The sequence below is a fragment of the Colias eurytheme genome, chromosome 2 (assembly GCF_061535395.1).
Source record: "Colias eurytheme isolate Ceu_HAF_F1 chromosome 2, ilColEury1 Martin Lab GWU primary, whole genome shotgun sequence".
NCBI lineage: Eukaryota > Metazoa > Arthropoda > Insecta > Lepidoptera > Pieridae > Colias > Colias eurytheme.
In genome coordinates, this window is record NC_142981.1 from 7,529,826 (window position 1) to 7,547,466 (window position 17,641).

At 34.1% G+C, this 17,641-nt stretch overlaps 1 protein-coding gene across 1 annotated transcript; it reads right to left on the reverse strand.

The window, feature by feature from the left end:
- Nucleotides 1-142: 142 nt before the first annotated feature.
- On the reverse strand, nucleotides 143-17,002 carry Su(dx) (WW domain containing E3 ubiquitin protein ligase suppressor of deltex). Its single transcript, XM_090114282.1, has 14 exons — nucleotides 16,737-17,002; nucleotides 16,141-16,271; nucleotides 15,438-15,725; nucleotides 14,947-15,188; nucleotides 14,049-14,257; nucleotides 10,563-10,858; nucleotides 7,556-7,770; nucleotides 6,665-6,778; nucleotides 5,658-5,837; nucleotides 4,812-5,312; nucleotides 2,717-2,812; nucleotides 1,770-1,922; nucleotides 1,091-1,222; nucleotides 143-554 (listed from the first exon to the last, which is right to left on the reverse strand). Exons 2-14 carry the CDS (start codon nucleotides 16,208-16,210, stop codon nucleotides 417-419), a joined length of 2,634 nt encoding a protein of 877 aa, XP_089970408.1. The 5' UTR covers nucleotides 16,211-16,271; nucleotides 16,737-17,002; the 3' UTR covers nucleotides 143-416.
- Between the last annotated feature and the right edge of the window lie 639 nt (nucleotides 17,003-17,641).

A 17,641-nucleotide genomic window follows, 5' to 3' on the forward strand; every position in this document is an offset into this window, starting at 1 on the left:
GCGCAGCGTCATGACGTAACACAGCGCAGTGTCGATAAGAACTACTATATCTACAGGAGCTTCGTATAAAATAAAATTACTAAAAACAAGATAGGTACTTACAATCCTAATTTTATGAATAAAGTTAAAATAAAACTATATATGTTGTTTTGGAATTTTATTGAACTTTATAGAAGAACTTTTAAATATAGTTCAAACAAAATATATCTTATATAACTGACAATACACTAGTGATATCTACATAATTATAAAATAATTGTTAAAACAAAATATTTCATACAAGTATTTGGTTGGTCTTTTTTTCGACGGCACCAAGTTCATTGGTATAAATGCCTCATTTCGAGGTATGGTGCAATTAATTTATTGTGATTTTAATTTATATTACATTTACTAATACTAAGAGCAAACAAATAATGTTATTCCTGCCCGAAGCCTTCAGTTTCCTCAATAGCGAAATTAAGCTTTTCACATAATTGCTCGTAACTTTTGTAAGGAGGTAAGTCGAGTCTATTGAAGCAGGTGTGTGATCGCGGCAACCAAGTATCTTTTCCAACCTTTAAAAGAAATGCAAATATTGATTAGTCTTTAAACTTACATTAAAATTGAGAAAATAATATATTCGTATTTATTTAGGAATGTGAATAAACTGAACGTCTTAACATCAATAATTTAAAATTGTGATATAGACAAAAAAATATGTTTAAGTTTATACTTGCTAAAGAGGGCAACATATCGTACGAGCATCGAACATACAATTGTTTTAATTAATAAAAAAATAAGCTAGTATTAGTTATAAGAAGTGACTGTTTCTTATTTATTGAATAATATAAGTTTTAGGAACAACCATAATTACCTATCATACTTATGATGATACTGACTGTGTGTAGAATTAAACAATCTATACTAATATTATAAAGCTGAAGAGTTTGTTTGAACGCGCTTATCTCGGAAACTACTGGTCCGATTTGAAAAATTCTTTCGGTGTTAGATAGCTTATTTATCGAGGCTATATATCATCACGCTACGACCAACAGGAGTAGAGCCACGGGGATGAAACCGCGCGGAGCAGCTAGTGTAATATAAAACGAACCTTTTCTATACAAAAGCGTTGAGGTCCATTGGATCCCATGAGCTCCGCAAAGCCGCCGACCGGCACTCGGCACGTTCCTGTTACGAATTGGAGCAGTCTCGCGCGTTTCTCGTTATCCATTTGGCGTACGAACTGCGAATATAAGAGCGTCATTAGAAAAACTACCATCGCAACCCATGTTATAAATATATTTAATTTATTTATTTAATTATATATGTATACTTGAATTAACAGTGAAAGTAGTTTTTTAAACTTAAAAATAACTTAGTCGTATTTTATCATATTAAATAATTTGTTACATATTTGATTTCTCTTACTCATTACAATAACACTTTCCGCCTAGTTGAACATTCAACTTTCACCATACAATTTAAAATTCCCAAAAACTCATTATAAAAATTCCAAAACATTTGTCGTTAAAAATTCTAATGAGCCCTCTTCACAATCGGTAGCGTTGGACGAGTAGAGGCAATCACGATAGTGTCTATGATCGGTCGTCATTGCAGATGTTTATTCGTAATAGCCGTAGTGGCGGCAAACATTGACGATCATTTGTAGCTCCAACACTCGATTGAGAAGAGAGCTAACTTCACAGATTATAATAAAAAAAAACACATTGGCACAAAAACATCTCATTCTAAATTCAAAAAACAATTTAAAAAAAAGCTACGTGACGTACCTGCCAGAACCAGACGACCTGTTTGCTGGTGCGCGTGTAGTGCCGGTAGATGGTGTTCCGCTGCCAGTCGTCCACGTCCACCTCCTGCATGCCGCACAGCATCAGCTCTAACTCGCGCTCGTCGAAGTACTTGAGCCACTCGAGCGGCACCACCTAACATGCGTCATTTATTTATTGAAGTGAAACTTCTTTATCGGCGTTGGACAAAAATTTAGTGTAACATTTTTGCGTTACGCCGTACGCGTGACATTTTTGCGTTACGCCGTACGCGTGACATTTTTGCGTTACGCCATACTCGTGACATTTTTAAGGTCATAAAGAAGTTTCACTTCTTACGTGTGTACTCTTGTACACGCATACATTTTTTCATTAAGGATCACCAACATGACATACACTGATACATAGGTAAAAGCATTAAAGTAATAACAATCGTAGACATAGTGCTGTCACAATTATAGGCAACCACCACTAACAAATATAACATTAAATCAAAGACACACAGTCTGCAGCTAACTGCAGATAAGGTAAAAAATACACATATACATAATACATAAATCCAATTTTGACGACAAAATAATCAATTAATGTTAAAATAATTAGATAGATACTTATTGTCCTATTCTTCTTACCAATTCTATTCAAAATATTCAAAAATTCTCTAGCTACGAGAAAACGATCTCAAGAAGCACACTATTTATTTTGATATTGTTTTATCAATTGGATTTATACACAAACTCAAGTAGCCTTATTCGAAAAAAAAAACGAAGTATATTTCGATGTCGTTTCTAACAGGGAGGGAAGACAATTTACAATTTGCGAAACTTTCTTCGTACTTAAAACTTCCCCTTTATGTCACAGACAAATAAACAACTTGTATTTGTTAAAATACTTCAAATAATAATTGATTACGTCAAATTATATTTAATTTTTAAACATTTAAAACTCACCTCATTGAAGCCATCAAGAAAAGCAGATGTTTGTTCTTCAATACCTCTCGTCATTCGCCATTGTGTTACTAATTGCAGGTATTGTTCTTTGTTTGTCTAAAATAAACGAAATTGGTTGCACTTTAATTATTTTTCTTAAATATTGTAATGTACAGTCAGAAGCATAAATATATTACTATTTGCAGATTAGCAATAATATCTGTCATAAGAACGGGTTCAATAATATCTGTCTGCCCGTATACAGCAAAAATATCTGACATTAGTAGGCAGCATAATAAAGTGGCATCAAAATTATGTGACGAAAATGTTACAGCAAATAATTGTGACAACCTCTCGAAGCATAAATATGTGATGTCACCTAGGCGGCAATAATATCTGACACAATCTTATATTTCTGTATTGTAAAATATAATTGATTCCTCACAAAAAGCATAAATATGTGACACTAGCTTTCCGCCCGCGGCTTCGCCTGCGTTTTCACAGAAATACCGCATAGTTCCCTATCCCGTGGGAATTTTGGAATAAAACCTATCCTAAGTGTTAACCCAAGTTACCCTTTATATGTCTGCTAAATTTTATTGTAATCGGTTCAGTAGTATTTGCGTGAAAGAGTAACAAACACACACATACACAAACTTTCGCATTAATAATAGATTAGTAGGATAGGAAGTAGGATTATAGTAGGACTAGTAGGATAAGATAGGATAGGATTTTAAAAAGGCAAAACGTTATTTATTGAATTAGTGTTATGTATTTTGCTGGGAAGAATATGAACAAAAGACACATTATATTTTGTAAATATTTTTTTTTTAATAAAATTACGATAATATGATAATTTGCCATAATATTCGATACTCAATAAAATAATAGCAATATTATATAGGCTAATAATAGGTAAATCAAAATGAATAACGGAGCAATCGTGTCAAAAGCCGCTAACGTCAAATATAACAAAACATGTGACAAAACAATTTCTAAATAATACACGAAGGTTACACTGAACCTTCAAATAAAATAGATCTATACAAGTGGGCATTCATATAAGTATATGAATACTTTAATTTTGTCATGATATGATATCCTTCTAATATTATAAATGCGAAAGTTCGTGAGTATCATGTAAGGATGTTTGTTACTCTTTCACACAAATAAAAGAGAAAATGGTATTTAGCACACACATAGAAGGTAACTTGGATTAACGCTTATGATCCTGGAAATCCCACAGGAACGGAAACTATGCGGGTTTATCTTTGAAAACGCGGGCGAAGCCGCGGGTATTAAGCTAGTAGGATATAATATCTAAACATATAATATGTAGTATACAACGACGGCACATATTAATTAATATGGTAATAATGTTTTAAAACAACGTAGTTAAAATAAAATTTATTTATTTTGTATTAATTCAATATTAAATTGAAAATAAAATTGTGTCAGATATTATTGCTTCCTAGTTGATGTCAATTATTTATGCTTTTAGTGTGGAATCAACGCAAAATTATGAAATATAAAATTGTGTCAGATATTATTGCCCCCTAGTCGGTGTCACATATTTATGCTTTGTGTGAGGTACTTATCGATGCAAAATACAGAAATATGAAATTGTGTCAGATATTATTGCTTCCTAGTTGATGTCACATATTTATGCTTTTTGTGAGGAAACTATGCAAAATATAGAAATATGAAATTGTGTCAGATATTATTGCCACCTAGTTGATGTCACATATTTTTGATTTGTATGAGGAATCTATGCAAAATACAGAAATATGAAATTGTGTCAGATATTATTGCTTCCTAGTTGATGTCACATATTTATGCCGTGAGAGGTTGTCACAATTATTTGCTGTTACATTTTCGTCACATAATTTTGATGCCACTTTATTATGCTGCCTACTAATGTCAGATATTTTTGCTGTATACGGGCAGATAGATATTATTGAAGTAGTCTAGTGACAGATATTTTTGCACATCGCCCCCTAGGCATATATTATTGCTCGTGACTGTACACATAAAAGTACAAACATTTAAAATGATAATGATAATTACAAGACAATTTAAGACAATTTATACCTAAAATATATAAAATATAACTCACTTCTGTAACACGTTCTTTATCACCGGCCGGTTTCAGTTCGTGGTGTATCACTTGGCCCAACACTTCAAAGTCCACACTGAACCACATTTCAAGGCCACACTCATCTATATTGTTGTCTTTTATCCACACCAAAGAGTTATAGAACTCGGGATCGATGGATTCGATGTCTTTCATAGTGAGTTTCTTGTTCAGCATTCTCTTGTAGAAGGGCATCGTGAAACCGGAATAAATAAATCGACCGTGATACAAGGCCATCGCTATGAACCTTCCGATGAATTTGAAATATAACAGATGATCAGGATTCACGTAACTGGCAGGATTTATTTGAAGGCTGTAGTTGTTTTTATTCGCGTATTCGAACAAACAGTACATGGGGTTTAAAACTTCATGCGATAATAGGAAAAACCATTCTCGGCTGACGCCTCCATAGTCCAGACCCTCCTCACCACGGAATATTATATACAAACGTCTTCTTAACTCGTATGCGGGTAGCCTCATTATCTGAAAGGAGAAAATTGTATTTTATTAAATATTTTCTTTTAATATAACAACAATTGCCTAAAAAAATAAACAATTTCAGTTGATTATATTTTATGTATGATCTGAAATCCTTGAGTTTTAAATATAATACGATTTTTTTTACAAGAAGATGAGACCAACTTCTCGTCTGCCTTTTAGAACAGATCCTTCCTTCATTTGCCAGTCTTTTATTATAATTATTTTGTTTCACGTAAAAAGTTTCCAAAATAATTGTGTACATTGGTCAAGCGGATACTATAAATTAAATAATATTTCGACTAATACGAACAATTTGGAACACAATTATCAGCAAATAATAGTATGAACCTGGTGGTAGGAGTCCTCGAAGAGCGTCTGCCTGGCGAGCGTGACCTTGATGTGGCTGGGCAGCGCGTTGCTCTGGCACAGGTAGCGGAACTGGCTCAGCTTCCAGCGGAACGAGCGCTCGTACGCGCGCGGCACGCCGTACGCGCCCGCCCCGCCCTTCGGCGCGCCCGGCCGCGGGTCCTGCGCAGAAGTGACACTTATTATGTATTTTAATCATTGAGTTACTATGTACTGTACTAGAGAGGCTACTACACTTTTTATAACACGAGTTAGAGTCAATCGTCTCAAACCAATTTTTGAAGTGAAAACTTCTTTAGCGGCGTTGGGTATAAAATCTTAAACTCGCGTCAGGACACGTGGCCTGATCGAAAAAGCGTAAGACGGTTTTAGTCCTTATATTCCATGCGTAAGACGGATACCATTCCAAAATATCAAACATGCTGAACGTCAAGTTACAAATAATCAAGTTTTCACTTCTGCCGGCACTCCCGGAGTGCAACCCGTCTTTTTTTTTACTGCAACCCCAGCGATAGAGCAGACGACTCACTAATATTCTTGCTCTTTATTAATCTTTATTAATACATTTACATTTAACATGAATAATAAATACATGCTTTATAGATAATGAATTTGTTTGATTGTAATAATTTAACTAAAAACTAAATGAGCGATTAAAAATTCTTTCGTCATGAGATAAATACGTAACCTAAGGGTTAGCCCACTAGTAGAGTAGAGTAGTGTGGCTATTTTTTATACCAGGCGAAATCGGATGTAGTCGGGGTAATAGCAAATGGTGCGAACTGTGCGCGCTATTGCGAATCAAATTTGGAAGGTTTCAAATTCTAAAATGTATGATACTGTTGCCCAGGACTGAACCCATAGAGTAAAAGGAAATTACAATAAAAACGAGATATTTCACTGCAGTAAAAATTAGCAATTTCATTTTCTAGCCCATCGCTAGTACGTTGGTGATATTGCCTTCAAATATAACTTAAAAATATACGTACCTGGAAGGTGGTGGTTCTCGTATTGTGATCTACAAAGTATCGCGTTCCCTCTTCTGTGAAACGAATCTCCCAGCCGGGGGGTAAAGCCTCCTCTAATGCACTAATTTCTTGACCCTGAAAATTAATTTCACAATTTTAACAGAGAATTCTATGCAATGCGCAAACAAAAAATATTGATCAGAGAATGCATCGCACTAACAAAATATAGATTTTGCACCAAAAGTGCGATCGACTTAGCATCAAAGGTGTTACCTGTTAATCCATCAGTCCTCGGAATCACAGACACAATAGAAAATCTATTGTGTCGCGCCCCGATCGGGCCTTACGGTGGTCAATGGGTTAATTCAAACTTATCAATAATAGTATAAGTCAAACAATAACTTTTGTATTGTAATTTAATTTTAGAGTCAGATACTATCTTATATGTAAAAAACCTATTTACGTTAAGGCAAACCTTTCCGAGTAAATCGTATTACAAATGTCATTTGACACATAGTACACTACCATTGCCATTCTTGCATCGCAATATACAGCTTTTCTTTACAAGCACCTTAGCCCGTCCCGTACCTGAGTCCTCAGTTCCTTCCACTACAATATAAACAAGCATCTAAGGACACGTACCTGAGTCCTCAGTTCCTTCCACTACAATATAAACAAGCATCTAAGGACACGTACCTGAGTCCTCAGTTCCTTCCACTACAATATAAACAAGCATCTAAAGACACGTACCTGAGTCCTCAGTTCCTTCCACTACAATATAAACAAGCATCTAAGGACACGTACCTGAGTCCTCAGTTCCTTCCACTACAATATAAACAAGCATCTAAGGACACGTACCTGAGTCCTCAGTTCCTTCCACTACAATATAAACAAGCATCTAAGGACACGCACCTGAGTCCTCGGGTCCTCCCACTGCGTAGTGCGGTTCTTGTGGTTCACGTAGTACACGCGTCCGTCGGGCTGCACGCGGCGCTCCCAGCCGGCCGGCAGCGCGCCGAGCGCGTCCTCCGCGCTCACCGCGCTGGTTGTGCCCGCTGTGCTCGCCGCGCTGGGAGGCGCGCTAGTGCTCGCTGTGGAGCTGCTTGCTACGCTCACTGTGCTGCCTGCTGTTGGAGGAATTTTATATATGTGAATGTATGAGTTAATCTATACTAATATTATAAAGCTGAAGAGTTTGTTTGTTTGTTTGTTTGAACGCGCTAATCTCGGGAACTACTGGTCCGATTTGAAAAATTCTTTTGGTGTTAGATAGCCTATTTATCGAGGAAGGTTATAGGCTATATATCATCACGCTACGACCTACAGGAGTGGAGCTACGGGGGTGAAACCGCGCGGAGCAGCTAGTATTAAATACGTGAATGGAATAAATAAAAAAAAAAGACGGGTTGCACTCCGGGAGTGCCGGCAGAAGTGAAAACTTGATTATTAACGTTGAGCATGTTTGATATTTTGGAATGGTATCCGTCTTACGCTTTTTCGATCAGGTCACGTGTCCTGACGCGAGTTTAAGATTTTATATCCATTACAGAAAAAGTGCTCAACGCCGCTAAAGAAATTTTCACTTCAAAAATTTTTAAAGGACTAAATGATGAGTAGAGTTAAGTCCAACAATTTTACCAAACTGCGAAAGGAGGGTTATGTTTTTCGAGTGTATGTTTGTATGTATATTTCTTAGGCACGTCCCACAGCCCAAACTGTGGATCGCTTTTGCCTATTAAGTGTCATTGTAATTCTTGTTTGTTCAACTTTTATTTAATTTGGATACATTTAACATGGACATAGACGTGATCGTCCTTTTGATCATATGGTCATATGGTGTATTTCAATCATACAAAATTCAACTAGCCAATGTTTAAACAAAGTATAGGCTTTATAGCCTACTTATTATTGTTGAAAATTAAAAATAAAATGTTTTTTTTTCTACGACTGTTACTCGCTCACAAATTATGTGTACTAATTATGTTTATTTAGGAAATCACAAGTGTATCTTAAAATTAAACAAATCAATACTAAACATAAACATCAATAATTTGGAAAATCCAAAAGTGCACGCCTCATAATTTTTTTTTTAATAAATATTTATTAATTATTATTTTTATTTATTTAATAACAATTAAACCACATCGAATCAGACCCTGAAAAATGAAAGGGTTCTATTCCTGAGCATACTCAAGCGTAAGAGAAAAAAAAAGACTCGATTAGTAAAGTATTTCGGTCGCTATCGTGTTAACAAGAAAAAGGATCCGCACATACAGACACACGGACGTCCAAGACAGAACTTTTTTAAACTGTTTTTTAACTAGTTTAAATAACAAAAATGACATCAAAAATATCATGAACGTTAAAAATAGTGTTTTTTCTTAATATGTGTGTGTATGTATTATCTTACAAGTGCAATGTATGATACATAAAGACATTTTAAGTTTGAAAAATCAGATGTTTTTCGCGAAGTGACAGTAGTACCCACCTCAACGCTTCGCTTATGAGGCGTGCAAAACTATATCTTGAAAGAAGAAACATTAATATATCATTAGTACCTATAGATATACAGCATCCTTGGCAATGATTTGTAGAATTACAATTGTATGGATTCAGATAGGAGTACTAATCTTAACAATATAAGTACGTACTATATGCATTTAAGTATGTAGGTACATAAAAATTGGCTGTTGTTTTTTTACCGTGTTTGAATTCAACTCATATATATTGTATGCTTACATGTAGCTTAAACTTGCATGTGTGTACATTACGTCTTTATTTATTTGTATAACAATTGATAACATCGACATAAATAATATCGTTCACATGAATATTAACGCGGAAAGATAATTATGTAGGTTTACGTACGTCAACCCTTTTCTCGTGATTGGTAAATAGTAATTTGAGAATTTATGCAGGTGGTAACAAACACAATCAATAATGATTACGTTTATAATTTGAATACGAAACGTATTTTCGTAATAATTATAATCCATTATTGTATTTAGCTGTCAAATCGAATGTAATGATTCATTATCGGGAGTTGTATATTCTATACAGATGCACATTGCACCTTATCCTAAATGTTTGATAATCCAGAATTTTGTTGTCTCATCATCATAAAGTACTCAATATGCGTGTTCCTTTTAAAGCAATGCGTATGAGAATGATAAAGCTATTAATAGAATCTGATAAAATAATATAATATAATAAAATAAAATAATATAATACTGTATATAACAGTAAATATAAGTTTCGTTTTCCTTGATGTAAACTTAGCCAACTGCGGTTGGTTAGTAGTTACTGATAAGGAAGCCCTAACAGGCAAGCAAGCGGATACACGGATATAATATCGACACAACATATAGGTTATTGGTTTTCTTGCTAATATTTATTGCTTTCCATTAAAAATTCAATTAAAATGTGATTCAGGAATTTGGATAATCCTCTGTTGATAGATATCGAATCGTCTGTTGATAAATATCGAAATTGATATTTTTTATGCAATTTAATGTTTATACATTCCACCCACATAATTAGCTCGTAGTGACAACATATTACAGCATAAACATAAGACATCAAGAAAAATAATAGAAACATTTTCAATGTGTCAATAATTTCTATAAAAAAAGGAGAACTGATTTAATCTTATGACTACTAGAATAGCAAACTTGAAGAGCTTGAATTTTGAAGCTAAATCGATAAAAAAAAGACGTGTGGCACTCGGGGACTGCCGCGGTAAAGCTATTGCATAGCATGCCTTCAAGCCACACCTCCGTGTCCGTCGGAGTGGGGAGCGTGAGGTTTTTTCGTTACGGAATTTCTCGATTCGGCCCGCGATAGAAGCTATGCAATAGCTTAAAAACATTTTCAGCTATTTAGAAGAGTTGGTATCACTCGCAACAAGTACCAGGCGAACATAACTCACCAGCGGTCGGTTCCTGCTCATGCTCTTGGTTGTTCGGCGGGTGGGGCGGCTGCGGCTGCGGGTAGAGGAACCGCTGGTTGCCCTGCGCGACCACGTGGCGCCGCTCGCCGCGCCAGTGCTGGAAGCGCGCCAGCCGCTCCGTGTCCGGCCGCTGCCAGGTCGTGGTGCGCGTGTTGTGGTCCACGTAGTACACGCGCCCGCGCCCGTCGCGCCGCACCTCCCAGCCGGGCGGCAGCGGCTGCGGACGCTCCCACGACGTGGAACGCGTGTTGTGGTCCACGTAATATCTGAATTGACACGGAACTTACATGTTTAGAAAATTATACATACGTTGTACACGCTTCAGAATGGTAATGATCAGAATGGCAATACAAAAGTCAGGTAAATGCCTGACTTGTGAAGGCTAGCGTGTGAGAAGGAATCTGTTGTATGCGATAGAATGAAAGATGGTCTTGCCGTTAAAAACGTATATTGCTGTACTTGTCTATCCTTTTGATAAGACATTGGAACGAAATATTTATTTGCTTTCTTAGAAACAGGCAGAAAAACCCTTCGAAATTAAAAAAAAATATAGCCGACTCAAACTTTCACCACAATCTACTTACGTGCTTACAAGTTTATTATTATAGTGGGATCAACAATGAAATACTACTAGATAGTCTGTTTTGCATCGAACAGCGAATTTCTCGAGAATGATTTCTTAAGAAGTTTAAAGGCTTTGTCAGATAGGACGCGTATTTTAGCGCTGCGTAGTAGCGCTACAGCGTCCTGTTTTCGTCGCGCGAGGCTTCGTCAAACAGAACGCAGTAGCGCGCGTTAGGACACAGCAATTGATATTATTAAAGCTGCATGTTGTTTACATAATTATTACTAACGAACAAAACAAGGTACAGCGATATTAACTCCGGAGTCGGAAGAATTTTTTACTTAACAGTTTCATTAATTTCTTCTCCGATTTGTGCCCACAATTTTGCCTTCATTGATATATCTTTATAGTTTATATGAACTGTCCTTCGTATTATATAAGCATGGATATTTTCTAACCAATTCTATCAAATTTTCGGTCATTATGCAGTATTTTATTATTATTTTACGCCTATTAACTCCGACGCTAAAATAAAATTTGTAAAAAAATACAACACCCGACGTTAAAGCGTCCTAACGCCGCGACAGAGCGTTGCGTACTGCTAGCGCCGGCGCTCTGTTTGACGGTATTCTACGATGGTAGTAGAACACATCTTAGCGTCATATCGCGGCGTCAACTTAACGCTCTGACGCGCGCTAAGTACGCGTCCTGTCTGACAAAGCCTTAATATATTGTACTAGTTACGTAAGTTTCGTGTATGAAAGACAAATAAAATAGAAAGAAGATCGATTAACGTTGAATAAATACATTTATCTATCCATTGATTTAATAGGCAAATATTATATTCTCTTAACATGTATAAGATTTCCTCAAGATAATATTAAATACAATTTATATAAAGGTAGTTCAAATGGATTACTCTACGAGAAAAACCCGATTACTCAACGCGTTTTACTTATTAAGAAACTATTTTATAATCCAGTTTCGATTAATTTGTATGCAAGCAGTAACTTGGAAAACAAAATTGAAGTGACCTTAATTTGTTGTAACAATTTTTTGTTGCGAAATTATTTACGCATTATAATAACTGCTTCCAGAGTCTAATTGCAGTTTTAAATTAGATAACATTTACTTAAAATGGGTACTATTCTAATTAATTAATTTAATTCCTTTTCCTTAGCTTGAAACTAAAAAAAGTAAAAAACAGTATAAAACTGAAACATGATATTGACACAGGTCTTAACAGTTGACTCGCCCTCAAGGTCAATTTAGTGAATGTCCGTAATAATGTTCAATTTTCTCAAACCAAAACGATGCAATATTTTAATTAATGTTAACATTTCCGGATAACATTTACGCAGGTTTTCGCTATTTTAAATCAGGAGAATTTCCATCAAACATAATTGATTATCAAGCTTACACCAACGTTTGATATTTTAATAAATATTTAATATTTATTTTTTGTACAAAGATTTGCACGCTATATCTCGATATTTCATGCAAATTAGCAACTGCTTTGACAAACAATCTTTATTGTAATAGCGGATCTTATCTATTATCAAATAAATCATAATATAAAATACGTAATATCATTGGAGTGTACAACTGCAATATGTTTAACATGATAAAGGGTATTTACATACAAAAAATAATACAGTTTATTTCCTCATTATTTTCAGTGCAAAGACATCTATCATGAATGTAGATAAATATGAAATACTAAATTTCTACTATGTAGTATGTAGTATATGCCAGCCTATCCTATGTATAGGTAAACCAGAATCTGATGGCAAATTGGGAAATCAAAATTTTGAGTGTGCAACCCTGGGGAAAATGGACTGAACGATCTTGATACTGCTTATTTTTTATTTTGTCCTCAACATCATTAGTCACATTACATAAGTGAAAAATACTGTACTTAATAATGAGATATCCACTTAATATTATGTAGGTACATACTTACATGTATAATATACATATTACTTTTATCTATGTAATACATATTATTATTTACACATACCTATATATATTTGTATATTCATTATCATTATGCCATGTAAAAATATGGATGTAATGATAATGCAGATCAAAACTAGATTGCTAATAATTTTTTATAAAATAAAATAAAACTATGTTTATTTTCGTAAGTATTAAAGATACACACATTATAAAATTGACTTGGACAGCTTAGACTTGACGAATAGCCGTATTGGAAACTCCTGTAATAAGTTTTCATAAAATTATATTGTAATCAACAAACAATATTATAGTTACCTACTTAAAATATTTTTTATTTTAAGTATCAAAACGGGTAAGTCCAACTTACCAATAAAATATTCAAAATTGAAAATTGTTATGTGTTTGACCCTTCTTCATCGAATGTTTTTCTATACACATTATAAACAACACCTCTTGCTTGTGATCGCAGCGGCTTTTTCGACATTTTCGAAGATTTTTTAGACAAAATCCTAAAAATTATTCATCAATAATTGCAAAGAAGACAAATATTTTGACAACCAATTTGATAGTTGTCAAATAAAATTGCCATATGAAAATCTTTTATTTCGTAAATATAAATATGCCATCAGATTCTGGTAGACCTATATGTAGGATAATTGGGTAAAAAAAAGCTGAAGCTGTGATTTTCTGGTAGATTAGATTAGTAAAATAAACTTTAACAAAATTGGCTTCTAAATAATAATAGTTTACAGATCACATTTTAAACTATACATATATTAAACTATACAAAATATAATACTTTACAAATATTTTTTACAAAAATCAATAAAAAAAAATATTGGTACGGTAAACACATTCAAATATTCTACTCAGCTTGTCGTCGATCTAATAAAAAACCGAACAGTAAATTAAATAAATAATGTCATAATCACCTCCGTCCATAAACATCGTATCGCATCTCCCATCCAGGCGGCAGCGGTTCCTCGGGGGTCGCATTATTAGCCGGCGGCGGCGGCGGGGTCGGGCCGTGCTGTGCGTGCGCGGGCGGTGCGTGCGCGTCCGTGTCCGCGTGCGACGGGCCCGCGCCGTCCGCCGCCACGGCCACCGGGATCGCGCCGTGCGGCGGCGGACCGGGCGGCGGCTGTAAACGTTGCAAATTGTAGACGAAAACGAGAATCATCATTGTGATTCGTTAAACCCTTGACCAACGAGCGGCCCGATCGGGCCACGACACTATAGATTTTCTATTGTGTCTGTGATTCCGGGGGCTGAGGCATTAATAGCTATGATACTAGCGGTCCGCTCCGGCTTCGCCCGTGGTTCCTACATGTTCAAACTATCCTATCATTCAAGTTGGATCGAACTACACATAATCGGTTATGTGGTTTAGGAGTCCATTGAGGACAAACATTGTGACACAAGATTTATATACATATTATATTGAGATGAGAAAGACTATATATAAATAGAGTTGACTGACAAGTTTAAAACAGTATAAACACCAACAGATGTTAAACCACTATTCAAATTTGTGGACATTTCTTTTATTTTGACAAAAGCAAAGATTGTCTTATTATAATTTATTGGTCATATTTCATAATATTATAAGAATACAATAAACTTAATTGTTAAGCATTTTAGGTGATGAAGATGTTTCTTACATCATAAACTTAAATTTGCGCGAAGTGACAGTAGTACCCACCTCAACGCTTCGCTTATGAGGCGTGCAAAACTATAGTACGAATTTTCTATTCCAGCTTACATTTTATATGCTGCACCTAATTACAATAGTCTAATAATTAAATCATTCTCAAGTTAATTAATACTTACTCTTAAATTCTGTTGTCTTGCCATAGACCGGAATGTTTCAGAATTGTTGCGTAGTCTGATTCTTGCACGAACACCATCGTTAAGTGGACTTCTTGCATTCATAGGCTCTCCATACAGTTCATGCGATTGACTTAAAATTGTTGGATCAATTCGTAACCCATCTAACAGTAGCACTAATTCTGCTGATTTTACTTCAGTATTTGAATTAGAAGAATTATCCTGGGATACAGTCTTCATTAAATCTAAAAAAAAAAATTATTATAAGATTCTAGACTATTATGTTGTAAGAATATAATTGAAAATCTAAAAATATTTGAGAAAACCTTAATAATTATTATTTAGAAAAATAAATAACAAATAATATCTTGTTCAAATTTGCCAGGAATGAGAGATGTATAATTTGTGAATCAAACCAAACTAATTATACAATTATTTTTGGTAATTAAAATAATTTTGATAGATAGATAGATAGATAAAAAAAATATCCTTACCTAGTGTCATCTCAACATTTTCGATTTTTCCATTAAAATACAAGAGAACTTTTAGAAAGTTTATTCTCTTCTCCCCAAGAATGTTGTCTTTCCTAAAACTATGGTGGTCGGCCAAACGAAAAACAATTTTTGATAGAGGAGTGACTAGGACAGTGAACTCTTCTTTCCATTTTGGATGTAAAGTGTTCTTTATAACTTCAGTCCTCCTTGATATATTATCATCAATGATCACTTGCAGGTAGGGATTTGGTTTAAAGAGCCCAGAACTCCTAATGTTAGCAGATTCAACTGAAACAATATCAGAATAATTTTAGTATGTACATCAAACCAAGACAAATAGAATAATAATTAAGCTAACTAGGTACATGATAAGAACTCATAAACACTGTTTATTTAACTGAATGGTAGTTTAACGGAAATGTTAGTTTCATATGTTATTCGTCGAATAAGTTTTAACCAAGGATTGAAAAATTAGCCCTAAGTCTATCAACTATAAGTCAGTTATGTATTTCTTATTCACACTTGATTTAGTCTGTACCTAATCATTGTATAGTATTAATCTGATCAGCAGTTTTTACCATGAAATTAATAGACAAATGACTTATTACAATGCCTATGGTTTGGCATTTAAATTATAAATATCAGGGATTGTTTTATTTTAATAAATTGCGGAACAAAAGGTTAATAATTGTTTAAAACATACCTGTCAAACTTAGTTGGTGATATGTAGACAGAGAAATAGGGGCTGTAAGTGGTTGAATGCTCTCTGACATAGTGGCGTTATTTTTTCATGCTTTCCTATATATTATTCTTCATTTTATTGTGTGGAAATACCTACAAAACAATTCAAACATAAGATATTACTCTCCATATAAATCTTAAAATTTATAAACATCATTATACAAACAAAATTCCCTGCAGTAGATACATCAATCTGTTAAACACAAATTTAGTAGTGTCTGTAACACACTACTAAATTTGTGTTTAACAGATTGGAAATGTTTTGCTGGTAAATTTAATTAATTGAGAACTGAAATTAGTACAAATGACAGCTATCTACTTAAACAATGACGATAAATAATAATATATGAAACAGAATACACAAATGAACTATTTGCAAAAAGGTTAAAAAGATAGAAATTAATAAACATGAATGTTAAATCGTTTGGAAGATCAATTAGCTGTTGATAATTATTGTAAGAAACATAGAGACATCGTAAGATTTGCTATATCGAGTTGCACCTTAGGGGAGTGAGATTACTTGTTTTCCAAGTATAAAATAAGTAGTATGCTACTTACCAAGAATGATTGTGACGATTAATGAAAATCTTTTAGATTAGGTCATTATCATTCCCTCTTATCACAGTGTCTGAAAGGAAATCGACAAAAATTTATCACGAACACAATGGTCACCTAAAATTTACAATAAGTTGTCCGAAAATTTACTCTATTTCTAAACACGTGTAATCCTTAGTTATTATCACAGTACATTTTCAATAAAAACAGGATAAAGTAAACAAAAATATTTCTAAAATAATTAGTCACAAGCTGACTGCTGATTATTACCACAGACAGAGACAGGTACAATTTCATATTTCATTTCATACGACAGAGACGTACTACAGATGTTTTTATTTACTTTTCACTAAATAATTCTAGATGCAAGTCTTTTGGTTATTTGACATTTTCCGAAAATTATTTTCTTGTTCATCATAATTTGCAATAAAAAAACACCTGATTAAATAAGCAATAATAAACAGTTATCGAAATTTTCAGCCTAATAATTCATATCATATCACTTATATTCTGTAACAATTGTGTAAACTTTGATTTATGATCATAAATTAAGTTTATTTCATGAATCCAATAGAAAATAATATTTTTTGTATTTTTGTAACATTAATAATACGGCACTTAACTCTTCGAAATAAACTTAATTATATTATAAATGGTTTGCCCAATTCTGAGATCCAAGACACAGGCAACAGCCTAATTTGGATCTCCAGTATCACTGCATGTTCTACACTTGGTTCTTAGACTTGGTTAATAAAGATTTTTATGTATTTTTTTTTAAATAGAAATCTTTTCTCACAATGAAATATCAAACTTTCTATTCGGCAAGCTCGATCGGTAGATAGAAATTGAATAGAATAGAATAGAATAGAATAAGAATTTATTCGCAGTAAAAATCAAACACATAAACA